Source organism: Perissodus microlepis, chromosome 19 (assembly GCF_051167445.1).
Source record: "Perissodus microlepis isolate ML-2025 ecotype Zambia chromosome 19, ASM5116744v1, whole genome shotgun sequence".
Taxonomy (NCBI): Eukaryota; Metazoa; Chordata; class Actinopteri; order Cichliformes; family Cichlidae; genus Perissodus; species Perissodus microlepis.
Window position 1 is genome coordinate 20,398,201 of NC_140479.1, and position 17,797 is coordinate 20,415,997.

Here is a 17,797-nt window from a genome sequence, read left to right on the forward strand (position 1 = left end):
TTGGCCTTAAGACAACAATTCTGATGGCTAAAGATCCAAACGGGACACAAAAAAAAGAAAAAAAAAGAAAATGTTTCTCAATGCTTGAGTAAATGTACTTTTCACCCTGTCACAAGTTTGTGACATAATCAACAGAAGCTGTCGGCATATTTCATCACTCTAAAGAGATCATAAACCATTCCTGTGTATATTTTATCAGCAGGATCGTCCTTTGGAGGTAATAATTGGATTAATAAAGTATTCTGATTCTGATTCTGATAATCAACCTAACCAACTGGAGCATTAGTAGTTTGTGTTTTGCAGTGCTTTTTCTGCACAAACAGGTGTATTAAGCTGGGTCAGGATTGAGCAGTCACACTACAGTACACTGTTTCATGAATTATTGCCAATTAACCCTCCATTTCCCACCACCCACACATTACAATCCCACTAGTATTTGTCTCAAAATGAAAACACATTACAAGTATACACAAAATTACCACAGAAACTTAATTCAGTGTTTATTTTACTGCATATATTTATATATACATAGATATATGTATTTAAGTTACAATATTAACTTATCAAAGCAAACAGGATCATATATAACATTGTACAGTTTTGAAAAATAGCCTCATTGTCAATGTTTGTGTAGCTCTTTATTCCCCCCCCCCCCCTAAATAGTCCCTTGAAAAAACATAACAAAGTTAAAATTCTGTGCCCTTCATCTGCCCTGAAGTCATCATCTTCTTCTTGTTCTTCCTGGCTTTGTAGGAGAAGAAGAGCCAGGTGACAGCTGAACCAATCAGAAGGCCAACAACAGCCAGCACAGCAGCGAGCCATGCTTGCACAGTGTTAGGGCACTTTGGATTGCCCGAGGCTTGTGGTGTGATGTCAGTTATGGGTGGTGTGGCTGTGACTGCAGGAGCCACACTGTTTATCTTTGTGAAGATGTAAGGATGTTCCTGGAACATATAAATAGGATGTAAAAGTTCAATTCCACAAACCTGTAAGAAAGCTGCAATAAGAAGTGCTTCTGCAGCTGATTCCTTACCTCAGTGGGACACTTGATTCTGTCTCTGCCATTTGAAAAGGCGTTATACGTCTGTTTTTCCCCCACTGGTTCCATCTAGAGATAAACCCACAAATGCATGTCTGTTCAGCATAAATTGCAGGGAGATGTTGTAATTATAAAGGCAAACAGTTATCCCTTTACTACCCACATTAAAAGACTCACCATGTTATTCCACACAGCTACAGCCATGTCAGCATGTCCCCGTTCACTGAAGTGGAAACAGTCCTGGGAGAAGTATGTGACATCAGGTTGGCCTTCCTGCACGAGGGAAAACACACAATCATCCCTGTTTGTGGGTAAAATGCGTCCTGAGGACTGACAGACGTGTTACTGTCCGCAAACTAAATGTTTACATATAAATACATGTAGAGTGTAGTGGAGGGTGATGGGCACACGGAAGACTTACAGCATTGAAAGGTAAGATGGTGCTTTTAAAAAAAGGCTGGAGAACCACAGCAAAATCCTCTTTGTCGTCATAGCGACCTCCATCCAACAATTTTTCGGTTTCAGTCTGGCAGTAACAGATGGCTGATGTTATTAAGGTAATGTAACAATCCTGATTCATCAACACTTGTTCAGAATCAAACATTTTACTATCATGGCTCCAGTCTGCTAACCTGGTATTCCCGATTGATTCGTTTTGCTTCTGCCAGCTCTGGTGAATTCTCTCCCGGGTCCAAGAAGCATCGGCAGACAAACCTGGGGATACACAGGGAAAAATCACTGATTTGTTATTCATTCTGGTATGAGGCAGTTGTGTCATACAATACAAATTATATCTGATATTCTAGTTTTTCTCAATAGACAGTGCAATGAAGAGGAGGGGATCTACAGGAAAGGGCCTCAGGTCGGAGAACCTCGGCTGTTGTATTTAGCCTTACAGCATATAGTCGCTTGCTCAATCTATCACCTAGACCTGATGTCTTATGACAGATTCCCTAGATATAGACGAGAAGTGATTTAGACTGCCTTGTATTCAATGGTCTTATTCATGAAAAGCTGCTTAGATTGATGAACATACTGTTGCACCACACTGCACCCTAGGGTGTCCTTATTGATCTTGCGAAGACCTTCAATTTCCAGGATCCCCAGCACGTTCACAATCGTCCTGGGAACCTACAATTAAAAAAAAAAAAAAATCATAGAAGAGTTGAGCTAAAAAAACTGGATGAACCCAAATATTTTTTTTGGTTCAGAATCTCTTCAAAGTATCTTCACTTATGGGCTTACTATACAGGGAGTGCAGAATTATTAGGCAAGTTGTATTTTTGAGGAATAATTTTATTATTGAACAACAACCATGTTCTCAATGAACCCAAAAAACTCATTAATATCAAAGCTGAATGTTTTTGGAAGTAGTTTTTAGTTTGTTTTTAGTTTTAGCTATTTTAGGGGGATATCTGTGTGTGCAGGTGACTATTACTGTGCATAATTATTAGGCAACTTAACAAAAAACAAATATATACCCATTTCAATTATTTATTTTTACCAGTGAAACCAATATAACATCTCCACATTCACAAATATACATTTCTGACATTCAAAAACAAAACAAAAACAAATCAGCGACCAATATAGCCACCTTTCTTTGCAAGGACACTCAAAAGCCTGCCATCCATGGATTCTGTCAGTGTTTTGATCTGTTCACCATCAACATTGCGTGCAGCAGCAACCACAGCCTCCCAGACACTGTTCAGAGAGGTGTACTGTTTTCCCTCCTTGTAAATCTCACATTTGATGATGGACCACAGGTTCTCAATGGGGTTCAGATCAGGTGAACAAGGAGGCCATGTCATTAGTTTTTCTTCTTTTATACCCTTTCTTGCCAGCCACGCTGTGGAGTACTTGGACGCGTGTGATGGAGCATTGTCCTGCATGGAAATCATGTTTTTCTTGAAGGATGCAGACTTCTTCCTGTACCACTGCTTGAAGAAGGTGTCTTCCAGAAACTGGCAGTAGGACTGGGAGTTGAGCTTGACTCCATCCTCAACCCGAAAAGGCCCCACAAGCTCATCTTTGATGATACCAGCCCAAACCAGTACTCCACCTCCACCTTGCTGGCGTCTGAGTCGGACTGGAGCTCTCTGCCCTTTACCAATCCAGCCACGGGCCCATCCATCTGGCCCATCAAGACTCACTCTCATTTCATCAGTCCATAAAACCTTAGAAAAATCAGTCTTGAGATATTTCTTGGCCCAGTCTTGACGTTTCAGCTTGTGTGTCTTGTTCAGTGGTGGTCGTCTTTCAGCCTTTCTTACCTTGGCCATGTCTCTGAGTATTGCACACCTTGTGCTTTTGGGCACTCCAGTGACGTTGCAGCTCTGAAATATGGCCAAACTGGTGGCAAGTGGCATCTTGGCAGCTGCACGCTTGACTTTTCTCAGTTCATGGGCAGTTATTTTGCACCTTGGTTTTTCCACACGCTTCTTGCGACCCTGTTGACTATTTTGAATGAAACGCTTGATTGTTCGATGATCACGCTTCAGAAGCTTTGCAATTTTGAGACTGCTGCATCCCTCTGCAAGATATCTCACTATTTTTGACTTTTCTGAGCCGTCAAGTCCCTTTTTGACCCATTTTGCCAAAGGAAAGGACGTTGCCTAATAATTATGCACACCTGATATAGGGTGTTGATGTCATTAGACCACACCCCTTCTCATTACAGAGATGCACATCACCTAATATGCTTAATTGGTAGTAGGCTTTCGAGCCTATACAGCTTGGAGTAAGACAACATGCATGAAAAGGATGATGTGGACAAAATACTCATTTGCCTAATAATTCTGCACTCCCTGTATAATATTATTCTTTTTACATCAGAAAAATAGTCTCACCTCATTGTACAGCATGTCCAAGCTTGTCATCATATGATAGCTGTAGTTCTTAGGTGAGTACATGGCCTGTAGTTTGGAGAGATGCAATCAATAAGGCTATTTATTAACACATGAACTTAGTTCAGTTCAGCCACGACTTTTTGCCCCCCCCCCACCACCCACCACCACCACACCCCATTAGTGTTTTTTTTTTTCTTTTGTTGTAGCCAGCAGCATAATTAAGGCAGATATGAGGGGAATATGGCCAAGTTTGAATCCACCAAGAAAGAGCCATGCAACATGTAAGAGCGCACTAGCAACAACTAACCCTAAGCTGTCACTATAGTCTCAGAGCTCATCTTAAATTGATGCTGCACTTTGATATTCTGCTTCAAAGCACAAACATTAAAAGAGAGACTACCCTGACAGTGGAGCTTGAGGGGTGTAATGGGAGAGGGGGTGTGGGGTGGGTTTAAAATGAGAAAGGAAAAAGCGGGAGCGAGCAAGACAGAGACAGGAAGAAGAGAGTCTCGGTTGACTTCTGTGTTGTTTATGCCTCTTAGAGAACAAGGCCTGTCACTGTGTTCTGTGTGCTTGTTCAACGCAGACATAGGCCGGGGTAGAGGAGGGAGGGGGTGATCTGTGTTGCGGGGCTAAAGCGACAGAATGTGCTTATTGAAAACAAACCATGTCTGCTCTCATCCCTGTCTGACACAATAAAACAATAAACGGGGGGGTGCTCACAAGGCTTAATTATTCTGCTCCAGTGCTTAGTTCCATTTGAGGAGTGATGATATCTCGAGAGAGCGTTTAACACCACTGGATGTTTAAGCACTACACTTGCAGAGGGAAATCATTTTTTCCCTTAAAAATGCCCTTCAAACCACATTTCCTTTGACGACTTCTTAAAGCAACTCACCCGATCGTTGCAGTACTGACACAGGTCATTCCCTCCGATGAAGAGGGTCACAAGCTTCCAGTCGTTCTCAAAATCCACGGCCTATTTTGATTGGTGGTGACAGATTCAGAGAGACAGATTTAATTACATGTGTTTTCCCGCAGAAAACGTGGCAAGGCTTGAGACAAAGCTACATTAAAAATCACTTGGTAATGCATGTTAAACTCACTGGGTCCTCTTTCATGGCATCAATAAGGCGTCTGACCTGTGCCGGGATTTGTCTGCATGGAATTGCACATAATTAGCCCATGCAATGCTTCCAAGATAGCATAGTAATAAAGCCGTTTTTATATCTGATAACACGTCAACGTCAGAACTCACGATATTTTAGCGCCCGATACGGCCACATTGAAACCAGCCTCCTTTTTTCCTGTCCCCTTTGACATTCCTTTGACATCAGGATTAAACTTCTTAAGGATATCTAAAGTATACATTAAAAAAAAAAAAGTTAGGGTACAGAGTTTACTCAGTTAAAGACAAAATACAGTTTTTTGTCAGACTATTTCTGCCATCTAGTGGTGCTTATGTGCACTACAGTTCAACACAGGAGGTTTCTGACTTACTGGGTAATGTTGTGACAGTCTCAAGATTATCATCACCTCCAATGCTAATAAAAAAATAGGCAAACAAAGAATGTGTGTTTAGAATGCAACGTTTATAGTTTATAATGTGCAAAATCTTGTTTTGGTCTCTCACCTCCACGACACTCCTCTGTACTCAGTACTTAGCTCCACCAGACTTTGTGATTTAGCACCAAAGGCGGCCTACATTTGGGAAAAGGTGATTTTACAGCTGAATCATTAACAGACTTCCCCCGTTTCAACCTCTCTCTCATTAAGTTGATATTACTCTCTCTGTTTATAAATTAACTGATTTATAGGTACCTAGAAAAGGTGTGATGTGTAACACTGTTATTACCATTATAAATTATTACAGATTAATCTACTCGCTATGGGTCCCAGAGACCAAAAAATGTGCCAGTGAGTATTTTTCAGCTCTTAAGAACTTGAAAACAAAGAAAATCCGTCCTTTAGACAGTAACGCTGTTACATTTGTCTATTAGTGACGTGATTTATGAAATATTACAGTATTAATGGGTTTTTCTGGTATTCAGTTTTTATTGTAGAAGCAAGTACATTTGATTTATTTAGAAACTTTGAAATAAATTAGATTTGCAAGAACTGAGAACAAACAGAGAAGAAAAAACAAGACGCATAAACCACAGGCAGATAACTGCATAGCTGCCAAATAGTTGACTAAGGCTGTGAGAGGCAACTGAAGGATTTGGATGAAAAGCAGTGAGCGGAAAATTTGGGGAGTTATTTAGAGGATTTATTCAGTTATGACAAAATACCAGTCATGCTCTTGAGCTTACCGTTAAAGAGTCTCCTAGAGCAGCCACTACCTTGATGTCTGCTGGTCGCACCTTGTGAGCTATTAAAAAAGTCAACATGAGTATATTTGACATGTAATCACTGTATTTCAGAACTGAATTATAACACAGGATGAGCACCTGAAGTGGGCACAGAGTTGGACGGTGCCGTGTTTGAACAGGAGAAGTCACTCCCCCAGTTCTGTAATATGATAAAGATATATTTCATAATTAAGACTCAATCATTTTCCATTGTGCATAATGTAGATAATAAATGTTTGCCACAAGTTTTTTGGGGGTATGAAACACCTAAATTATAACCTACCTGGACTGGAGCAGGAGTGGGTGGTGGGCCTGGAAAGGTGTAGCCGCTATTAACAGCCGTCCTAATGAATGGGACTGTCTGTATTTGGAAAGAAAAATGGAAATTAAAAAAAAAAAAAAAAAAAAGCTAATGAAAGCATAAAAGTAATAACATAATAATGCAGAATGTTGAGATTGAGATTCATTTTTACCTCAGAGGGACAAATCAAATCAACGCCAGTTGTGAAGTTTTGTGCAGAAGTCTTGTTGCCCAGTGGCTCAAGCTAAAAGAGCATGAAAGTCAGTTATTTAGTATCAGAGAAGTTAAATAACAATCAAAACAAAAAACCCCACATGGAGCAAAATATTGATGTCATAATGGCCGTAGAAACTCCTACCATATTGTTCCACAGACCACGGGCCATGAGTGTGTGAGCTTTCTGGCTGAGATGAAAACAGTCAGGGGCAAAGTAAGAGCGATCGGGCCGGCCGTCCTTTTATAAAGAAGCCAAAGAAAGGAAGACTTTTTTTTTCAAGTTAAACAAATTCCTAAATGAAAACAAAAATATTGTAAAAGTGTGGTGCTTCAAATTTGTAAGCCATTACCTGTAACTTGGGAAGAGAAAGCCCTCTAAGGAAGGGCTGCAGTATCACAGTGAAGTTATCATGCGTCTCATACCGCCCAGAGTCAACGAGCTGTTGCATGCCAACCTGAGAGGACAGACAGTCATAAGATGACCTCACAAGAATAAAAAGTAAATAAAGTTTTTGACTTTGCAGTGACAGTTATATTCAGTGGACAACGACATCATAATATCGCCCTCTTTCGCCTTTAAAAAGTCCACTTATTTGTTGTAGCAAGCTTTTAAACCTCATGCTGCGTGCAAGATAAATTCATTATGACCTCATGAAATTGTTTAAAATACACAAGTGTCTTTAATTTTTAGTCATAATTATTCAGTTACTATACAATGCAGCTATTAAACCAAAGAAACAAAGAATCTGTTATTATAATTGAAATCTACTTTCATTCCTTAATAGACTGACTGTAGAGTCAGTCTATTTATGCCTTTGAAAATGCTGCTGTCAGGTTTAGTAAGCTTGAGAAATGTGTAATGCACATAAGAAAGCACAGGTTCATGAGAGAATTGTAATTATTTAGTTTATTTATTTTCTTTCTGTATTCATCTCTTATTTTATCACTTTACTCTTAGAGCCATTATTGTAAGCAGTGGAGGAGTAAATTGTGTTTTTTTCTTCAATTTTTTAAAATTGTACAATGACAAATGAAGGAACCCTGAACCTTGACATGTGAAAATTATGGAAAATCCTTCTTTTTAACTTCTCTCTCTTTCACACCTGGTAGCCTGTGTTGTAGGTCTCAAGCATCTCGAGTTCAGCTGATCCGTCTGTAGGACTCAGGGCACAGGAGCAAAACATACTGGAACATAAATGCACAGAGAGTCAATTAGTGGTTTACGATTTTTGGTCAAACTGTTTGTCCAACACAAGAAAATATTGCTTACTTTGCAAGCCAAGTTGGACACCCCAAAGTCGAATCACTGTGCAGATCACGTAGCTGTTTGACGCTAAACAGCTCTACCAGATTGACAACGGCACGAGGCACCTGGAAAGATTTTGACATTGAAAACATTCAGGGATACTGAATGGCTGTGGGAGCAAGGTGCAAGAAGATGAGAACATACTTCACGGTGGAGTATGTCTAGACCTTCACTGATCTGACGGACCACATTCCTGGGTGAGTAATAGTTCTGTAGGGGGGAAACAAAATCTCTATTACAAAAGATCCCAAGCATAAATGTGAAAAACAAATATTTGGTAAATTATTGAATTAGTTATTCCACTGAAACGTACAATTAAACTATTTTGATTATAATTTGAATGCCGAATATTTTCTTCTAGCTTCACTAATGCAGGAGTTGGCTATGATTACTTGTCTTTAATGATTATTTTGGACTGTTAATCAAGTAAAGCAAGCAACTTTTGAGGCTTTTGTCTCTGAAAGATTGTTATGATAATGAGGATAATTTTAAGTTGTCATTATAATAATAAAATATTTTGGATGAACAACATGAAAAATATCTCTAAATTTGATTTCGACCAAAAATTTACATTTGAAATTTAAACTATATTTCTAACAGCTTTTTTTCTTCAAATTCAGCAGTTTATGGCAGTTCAATGGTATGAAACCGCCTGATTATGATGGCAAAGTAAGTAAGTACAATATATAAAACAACAAAGACAACATGTGGAGCGCTTACAGTGTCCTTGCAGTAGGCGCAAATGTCATTTCCACCAATGAACATGGTGATAACTTTCCAGTCATTGTTGAAATCGATACGCTGGAGGACATAAGAGGTAAAGTTCTGTGTTTAATTTGTTCATTATTAACTTAAAGCTGTGACAAAATACACATGACACTGTGTCTGAATGTACACCCACCGGCCACTCTATTAGGTACACCTGTTCAACTCCTTGTTAAGACAAATATGTAATCTGCCAATCACATGGCAACAAATCAACATGTGGACAAGGTGATCTAACTGAGTGTCAGAATGACAAAGAAAGGTGATTTAAGTGGCTTTGAATGTGGTATAGTTGTTGGTGCCAGTTAGGCTGGTATGAGTATTTCAGAAGCTGCTGATCTACAGATATTTTTACACACATCCACTACTAGAGTTAACAGAGAATGGTCCAATGAAGAGAAAACATGCCATGTTGATGCCAGAGATCAGAGGACAATGGCCGGACTGCTTTGAGATGATAGAAAGGAAAAAGGAACTATAGCCACTTGTTACAACCAAGGTCTGCAGAAGAGCATCTCTGAATATACAACAAATCAAACCTTGAAGCAAAAAAGGGCTACAGCAGCATCAAAAGATCTCACAAAGTGCCACTCTTGTCAGCTAAGAACAGGAAACGAATGCTAATGCTTTATAAAAACATGGATCCATTCTGCCTGGTATCGACAGTCTTGGTATTTTCTTGGGTCGGTTTGTGCTCCAATCCAATAAACCATCTTTGTGATGTGGTCAAGCAAGAGATCATGGATGTAAACCAGACAACTCATGATGCTGTCAATATGGAGCAAAATCTCTGAGGAGTGTTTCCAGCATCTTGTTGAATTTATGCCACACAGAAATAAGGCAGCTCTGTTGGGAGAAGGAGGTCCAACCTGTACTAGGAAGGTGTACCTAATAAAGTGCCCAGTATGCATATTTCTCCTGCAGTTATTGCTGACTTACCGAATCGCTTTTCATTTTGTCCACTAGGATGCGCGCCTGTCCTGCCATGTCACTAGAAATAGCAACAAATGTTATCTTTAAAACTTGCTGATTATGTTTTTTTTGTATAGCATGCTGCAAATCCTGCTAAGGTTGAAAGTAAGTACAAATGTGACTTACTCGCTCTTTGCTCCTGGAACAGCCTGATTGAGAAAGGCTTTAGCATCGTTCTGTCCACTGATTCCTGTAGAGAATCCAGTCAGGGAGGGGTTAAACTCCCTCAGGATGTCTGAAAAAATGATTAGAAGTTAAAAAAAAAACAACCCCTCAAATAATGATTTAATTGTTATACTCTTATATTGTAATTTAGTCATTGTGACAGCATTTAGATTTCTTAAGTATACAAAAGTGCCCTTTCATTTTAGCAACCAAACTCATTTTGTTGATTCAGGTCATTAGATTGCATAAAAGATAGGCCTGTTCAAGCCTATATCCTTTAGTGATGGTGATGAGAACCACAATTTAGTTTAATAAGTGAAATACAACTACCATTTTTTCAACTTCAAAAACACGAGTGCAAGATAGAGACATACTGGCCAGAGTTGTCGCAGTGGTTATGTTTTTGTCACCACCAACGCTGAAAGTTGCAGAAATTTAGTTAGTTTTATAAAGTAACTCATCCAAAATGTAAACAAATTTGTATTTTAACTTGTCTTACCTCCATGACAATCCTCTGTCCTGATTAAGCAGTAACAACAAGTTATCCGATTTTGCACCTACGCCATTGGCTGCCTGCAGGAAACATCAGATGCAAGACAATAAAAAGCTGAGCTAATAAAACCCAAAGGAATGAATTGGTTGGTCCTGCAATGTGCTATGCCATAGGTGTTAAATATAGGGCTCCTGGCCACAACTGGCCTGCTTTGCATCCTATTCTACCCACTAAATGTATAAAGATTGCAGAGAAGTCATTAATAACTGCAATTTTTCAAGAAAATCCAATGTGATTACAAAAAATTGTAAAAGTATGACTGTAAAAAAGTTAAAAACATAAAATTATAAAATACTTTTATGATTGTTTACTTCTAAAATATTATTTTTATGAAGGTTTTATGCCTTTGTAGATCTAGTGGGTCTGTAAATTAAGTGCAAATGAGAGATAGAGTTAATTATTTTTCTTAAGAATCAGACTGATCATCCTTTCCTACCTTTGAAATTATTTGTTTATTAAATTTCAATGTTTTTGAAAATTATTAGTATTATCATTATTATCATTACCAGTAGTAGTAGCAGTAGTAGTATTGATTTTACTGTTTGGACTCCCATTAGATGAAATTGGGCTGTAGGAGAAGGGAAACACTCACTGTTATAGAGTCACCAAGCGCTGCCACCACCTTGATGTCTCCAGGTTTGAGCTCATTAACTGTACAGTGGAAAGAACAATGTGACTGAGCATGACTGGACTGAGAAACATTTCCCTCAGTGTAGTAGTGGAATTTAAAAATCATTTCTCACCCGATGTGGGTACGGTGTTAGACGGGCTACGGTCTGTGCAAGGTATCTCGGTACCCATCTCCTAACAAAAAATATACTCAGGTCAGTTTATCTACAGATTTAAATTATCTTCTTTACTTTCTTTCTTTCTTTTCTTTCTTTCTTTCTTTTTTTTACATATCTGACTCTTACTTGAACTGCTGCTTTGTTGTAAAATTCCCCCACTGTTTCAGGAGGGGAATTAATCTGTGTACGCAGGAAAGGATGCTCCTGGGATGAGAACAGAAAATTCACAGTTTTAACAGTTTAACATTGAATTTTATAACTTAAAAAGTCTGCTCTATGAGATGAAAGCATAACACATTAACACTTCAAAGGCATTTTTTCAATAGACTGCAGTGACTCACCTGGTTAGGGCAAGGAAAAGTTATGGCATGTCTGTCTGTAACCTTGGGCTCACTTGTCAGTGGCTGAAGCTGGAGAAGAAAAAGGCAATGAGTGGTTAAGATTTGGGGTTATATGTGCAGCTATTTTGCATCCAGCAGCCTACAAAGTACAATCCACTCATCTGTGCATTCAGAGTGAACAACATTGAGGGGAATCATCGTGTAGATAATCCCATGAAGTAAATCATTAAATCTCTTGTCAGGCATATTAACACTTTAATCTGTGTTTAATCTGACACTTGTTATTTCTGGCCTCATTTTAAATTGAAGGGATGGTTTTAATGTCAGAATAAAAATTAATTTCTAGAAGTCTGCTGCTCTTTCACACCGCCTATTTTCATTTTATACATTTTCCTTTTCGCATCTAAGTGTGGTTTAAGAACTTACCAGGTTTGTCCAGAGTTGAATAGTCAACTGGTCAAGGCTAGACTGTGTGGAAGCACATTACATATGCAAGGTACACATTAGTCAGTAATATTTGATGAGTTGTTAATAAAGGAAAGATTATGCAACGTAGCTGATAGGAACAATGTTACTTACAGAGTCTGATTGGGGTTCAAGGATAGCTGGGGCTGAATGCAACATAACAGTGAAGTCTGCACCGTTGTTATTCCACTTTGGATTTTTGAAGACATGGCTCAGAGTATCCTGAAAACAAATCCCAAATAAAATAGTCAGTAAGGCAGGAAAATATGTCAGAGTGAAAAAAAGGATGCACAGAAAATGCATTTATTTACAAGTAGTTTACCTGCAGTGCTTTCAGGAGAGTTGCTTTATATAGGCGTTTGGCGTTACACTCACACGTGCTACAAAATTAAAAACAATCCTATAACTGTACATGCATAACACAGAACAGACTTGAACGATGTTTTACATGAGTTTTTAACACGTTGCTTTTGGTAGATTTTTATGGGAAACACTCACTTATCTTGCTGATGATATCCACTCCAGGTGACCACATGAACTAAAGTACGATGCAGCTGTAAGCATACACCCAGAGTGTTATTTTTAATTGCCAATCCATATGTTCATGGAAAAACTGAATCCAAAAAAAGGACCATACCCGTTTCTGCAGTAGCTGCAGAGCTGCTTCCACTTCTTGCACCGCAGCCTCAATATCTTCTTCAACCTGAAGAACAAAGAAATGGCAACATTTTGTATTTTTTCCTTTTCGTCACATGCAGCACCAGAAATAGAGCCTTAGCAGAAATTAAACAAGAGATCTTACATGTGACGAACAGGCACATATGAAATCTGCGGGCACAAACAGCAGCACAAGCTTCCAGTCTTCCACCTGAAAGTACAATACAGTATAATGTAAGAGTGTCTAAGTTATTTGTTTTTCATGCACACTTTGTTAGATTAAATTTTCTTGGATAACACAGTGCGCCTCAGTTGGGCGAATGCTTGCAGTTTATGAACTTAACCTGTCATTGTTCATGTCTACCCAGAGAAAACGTAACAGTTTCCATCAATCTCATGTTGACTTTCTGTTTCTGTTTGATGCTTTTGTTCATTCCTCTCATTGTGCTTCATAGGATTTTATATATGTATGACTGATTTTTACTCATGCGTTAAAATGTCTTAAATTAAAGTGGCCTCATTTATCAATACGTTTTTATGCCTGTGAAGCTCTTTGAACCTCTGTATGTGATATTGGTTATAAAAATGAAACTTAAAATTAATTAATAACTGTGGCATTTCACCACCAGAGACATTCCTGAATAACCATGACTGGGGGATTTAAATTAGTTAGTGATTATGGGAGTACCCAAGCACACCATGTCTCCTTGTTGAGATATCAAGCTGAGATTGAGGTTTTAGTGAAAGTACCCTGTCATCTGTTTCATTTGTATTTATGTATATGCCATTGTATTTATAGTGGATAAGCTCATTCACTGTAAAGGTCACAGAAACATTCAGATGTTTAAAATGCATAAATTAATATGATAGGGGTTAATTCTACCTGATGTGAAAGGGAGAGTGAAAGATCCTCGGCTTCTTCCAGTAAACTCCTGCAAACACAGAAACTCTCATGTAAAGAACCCTGCAGCAGTCTTCTTAAACAGTATTTATCTGTAATATGGGCATAATGTGTTTTACCTGGACTGCGATGAGCTCTGAGCTGATTGTTGAGCAATCGCCGTGGGGTTAAACATGGACAGCAACTCTATTCAAAACCACAAAGACATTACAGTGAAGACTGTGGTAGGCGTTAACACACAATAATAATGTACAGACAATGTACATTATGACATAGATGATAACTGATGATAAAAAGAAAGCTTGCTTTCTTTTATGTTCATGTGAAATCAGGGTCACTAACCAATGTTTATGGCCCCTATCTTATCCTTACAGATAAAGGAAACTATATGTTTATTAACCCTGACCTTGAACTGAAGTATTAACTGTAAAAGCTATCCAATACATAATCACAAAGGCCTTAATGATTTGATAGGCATTTTTAAAAAAAGCTTTAATCCACTTGAAGTTGGCAGTGAAAGCTGAAATGATAAAGCAGGTTTATAGTGGTTAACTGAAACAAGATTAATTGTCAAGTTCTAGGCCTGATAACATAATAGGAGATTTAAATGATATAATAATAATTAGTTGGGAAATTATTAACTTTGAAACCATGAAACCGAAGTTCAGTCATAGAGTAACGAAGTATTTTGGGAATTACAAATACTACATGTAAAAGTAATTTCAAAGGTTAACAGTTGATAACCAATGTGATTATTTATATTAGATTGCATTGTACATTTTTAATTTTATACATTCATCTCTTGATATTTGAAAACAGTACAACTGGCTGTAAATGAGACTTACCAGCTAGTCTACTGATAATTCTGGAGGCTTCATCCCTAAAAATGAAGACATACACATTGTATAAGACGGTGGTTGTGTTCAGTTAGGTTTACTTTTAAAGCCGCAGTACGTGCTGACCCATCCAGTGTTTATTCTTCAGTAGTACTTACACAGATTTGTGCTTTTTTTTTTTTTTTTTTTTTTTTTTTGCAATATACCTGTTTGAATCTGGTATTCCCAAGGTATAAACAGTGGCGATATCAGTAGGTGTCAGAGCATGAACTGGTATTGGAAAAGCAAGGAAATGAAATGTCAGCAATCTCATAATGCAACACTAGAAAATATATTTAAAAGCAGACCTATTATAGAAGGATGAAAGTAGTGACTAAGCGCCTTCAGGCAACTGTTGTTGTGATTTGATGCTATAGAAATAAAATTTAATTTTAACTCTCTGCAGTCACTGATTATGTCTGCAGGGAGCATTACCTGAAGAAGATGGGGACAAGTGCGGTGGTAATGGTGAGCAAAGTATGGACATGTACATTCCCGTCTGAATCACACAAAAAAGTCTGTACATTAGTACATTACAAGAACAATATACAGATGATAGTATAAAATATGAATGTGCAGACAAAAAGGTGTGATAACTGGCAAAAAGTACCTCTTCTGTTTTTACTTTTGTCTGGTCACCACCTTCAACGCCATCTAGATGGGACATAAGTCAAAATTAACACTTTTAAATTTCTAAAATACTGAAATTAATCAGTAAAAGTTAGGCAGTTTATAAAAGTTGAAAATCTTAAATTAAAAAGAGTTAATTAGGTTAAAAAATATTAGCAGGTAACAATAAAAAAGTTGCATTTTTCTTATTTTAATTTTGTAAAACTCTTTGAGATTTTTAGTGAATAATCAACTAAATTAATGTTTGTGCACTCCAAATGTAAGCCAGGTGGAGAGATGACTGATTGGCAAAAAAACTCATTATATTTATTTGAGTTCTACTTAGTTTAAAACAGAAAGATAAAGTATTAGCTTTGCTGGGATATACTCTCTCTGAGTGCCCTCATAGATGCTTCTCAGATTTTAAAATTGCACCTTAACAAGACTTCTGTGTAATTTACTACATTTGCATTTTCAACCCAAAGTTCCTGAACATTTATATCTAACATTTTATACTCAGTGTATAAAGTGCACATCAGCAAACATGAGATAATTCTAGTATAAAACACAGCTTAAATACAAGGCACTCTGTAAAGGAAACAATGCTGTCAAACTGGTCAAATTAGGTAAATCATGCATCAGCCAGCAGTGACCGCTCAGTCAAAAGTTCATTCTGATTTCAGCTCATGCTGTGCCTTCTTGCCCTTAAAATTAGCTACATAACTGAGTACATTAAAGTAGTCCAACCTGTTCAGTATTTACCTGAAAACGTCATGCATAATCCAACAAGGATAGCCACAATCAGGAGCGCAGCTCGAGCCATGATGTGGTCAGAGTGTTTTCCACACTGGGGAATTTGTGCAGTTCTTCCTTATTTACCTTTGAGACTCAGAGAACGAAACTCTCACTTGCTGTAAAAGTGGAGCATATCAATAAAGAGTGTGGAAAAGACTGGGATTCCAGAGAGAGCAAAGTTTTAAAAGGCAAAGAAGGGAGCCAGAGAGGAAACCCTGTCAAACAGAAAAGAAAAGAGTCCTCCCTGCTATGTTTGTCCTTAACACATCTGCTCTTATTCTCTTTTACAAGCCCTTCTTATCAGTTTATCCAGATGACAATCGATCGCATCCCTTTCTCTATCTCTACAGCTATAAATGTGCTGTGTCACCTATTGGGACACATAAATCAAAGGACCATGAAATGAGTATCAGTTTTTGGATTTCTAAGTCAGAGATTAAATACCTTTATATAACAATGACTGGCATATTAGTCATATTAGTGAATCAACTGAATTAATAAAATCCATATGTCATGATTTTAGGCAATTTTTTGTGTGTAATTTGCTTATTTTAAACGAAATGACTATTCTGAAGTTACAATTTTACCAGTTTCTGTTCCATTATGTCATGGAAGGGGTTTGTGGACACAATGACACATCGTGAGGATCACATTAGTGATTCACAGTAAAACTCACGTGGGTGTAAAGATACAACTAAGAAAATTATTTGCAGGTTTATAGTTTTCTAGCTTTCAGGGATGATTTCTGTGTATTTTAAATATGCTGCCCCGCAATTTATAGTTGGACTAATGCTTCACTTTGTCGGAACGTGGTTCTTAACCAATAATGATGAATGGGAGTTCCTGGTGTTGCATGTATTTCACCCAGGTTATATAATTTTACAAGTTCACTTTTGGAGATGTTTTGAGATATGATTAGATTGCTAAATACTTTATGAGTTGTGTCCTTTGAGATGGCTGTGCAGATAGACCCGACCCTTGGAATCAGTGCAGGATAATCCATCAAGATATCTTGATGTTTTCGAGTTGTCAGGAGTTTTCCATCAAGAAAAACATTTTAGGTTTATAATGTTATGACATGTTGTATCAAAACAGGCATAAACAGCCAGGTGATAAATAAGGACAAACTGAATAACTAAGCAGAAAAAGATAAGAAACAGCTTCACTAGTGATCGGGACTTTTTTGATCTATGAAAAATGGAGCTAGTCCAGTTAACTGATATCTTACTTACACACACTACATATGTGTTACAACTACTGATTTAAGGGTGTTGCATTTTGGAGAGCCTGAAGGTGTATTGGGAAGGAGCTGAAAGAGCTAAGGTCTACAACTTCAACACAACTGCCTTCTCTTTTCATGTTCACCCAGTTCCCTCGCTGCTGCAGCTTCTCATATTCCATATCAGTGGAATATGGTAGCTATTGGATCTGCAGAAAAGTGCGACAAAGAAGGTGCCTAAGAAGTACAGCCTTGGAAAGACTCACAGCTTTGGCCAGCCGCTTGAAGAGATACACCAGAGAGATTGAAGGCACGAGAATAAACCAGCTGTTCTCCACAGAATACTAAAAGAGCATATGGGAGAAGGACACAACCCAATACTCAGTGGATGGTGGATCTGAGAGCAGACCACAGCAACCACCCTGAACAGGGTCCAGTAGCCATCACAGTGGCAGACATCCAAGAAAGGGTCTCCAGTATGAAGAGTTGGACAGCACCAGGCGCCGACGTGGTTCATGCCTACTGGCTGAAGAAGCTGACTGCACTCCATGAGCGTATGGTAGCACAAATGAACCAGCTGCTAATTGACGAGAGACCCCCGGAATGGCTAAATGAAGGCGGGACAGTCCT

At 38.2% G+C, this 17,797-nt stretch overlaps 1 protein-coding gene across 1 annotated transcript; it reads right to left on the bottom strand.

Moving 5' to 3' along the window:
* Positions 1–538: 538 nt before the first annotated feature.
* Positions 539–16,201, bottom strand: LOC146365922 (phospholipase B1, membrane-associated-like). Its single transcript, XM_084915711.1, has 43 exons — positions 15,916–16,201; positions 15,155–15,198; positions 14,980–15,043; positions 14,712–14,775; positions 14,515–14,549; positions 13,789–13,855; positions 13,652–13,700; positions 12,914–12,979; positions 12,749–12,814; positions 12,610–12,665; positions 12,434–12,491; positions 12,226–12,333; positions 12,073–12,114; positions 11,647–11,715; positions 11,432–11,509; positions 11,261–11,321; positions 11,110–11,168; positions 10,464–10,537; positions 10,339–10,382; positions 9,926–10,034; positions 9,767–9,818; positions 8,783–8,863; positions 8,207–8,272; positions 8,027–8,127; positions 7,860–7,941; positions 7,107–7,211; positions 6,899–6,994; positions 6,713–6,784; positions 6,523–6,600; positions 6,339–6,399; positions 6,201–6,259; positions 5,522–5,589; positions 5,389–5,432; positions 5,147–5,246; positions 4,995–5,046; positions 4,787–4,867; positions 3,889–3,954; positions 2,076–2,170; positions 1,672–1,753; positions 1,461–1,565; positions 1,217–1,312; positions 1,034–1,108; positions 539–944 (listed from the first exon to the last, which is right to left on the bottom strand). Exons 1-43 carry the CDS (start codon positions 15,974–15,976, stop codon positions 687–689), a joined length of 3,249 nt encoding a protein of 1,082 aa, XP_084771837.1. The 5' UTR covers positions 15,977–16,201; the 3' UTR covers positions 539–686.
* Between the last annotated feature and the right edge of the window lie 1,596 nt (positions 16,202–17,797).

Excerpts from the sequence above, each read along its gene's own strand:
- LOC146365922 (XM_084915711.1), bottom strand. The coding sequence starts at position 15,976 with ATGGCTCGAGCTGCGCTCCTGATTGTGGCTATCCTTGTTGGATTATGC. Across the intron at positions 14,776-14,979 it reads CTTGTCCCCATCTTCTTCAG|TTCATGCTCTGACACCTACT; the intron begins GTAATGCTCCCT and ends TTCCAATACCAG. Across the intron at positions 13,701-13,788 it reads CAGAGCTCATCGCAGTCCAG|GAGTTTACTGGAAGAAGCCG; the intron begins GTAAAACACATT and ends CTGTGTTTGCAG.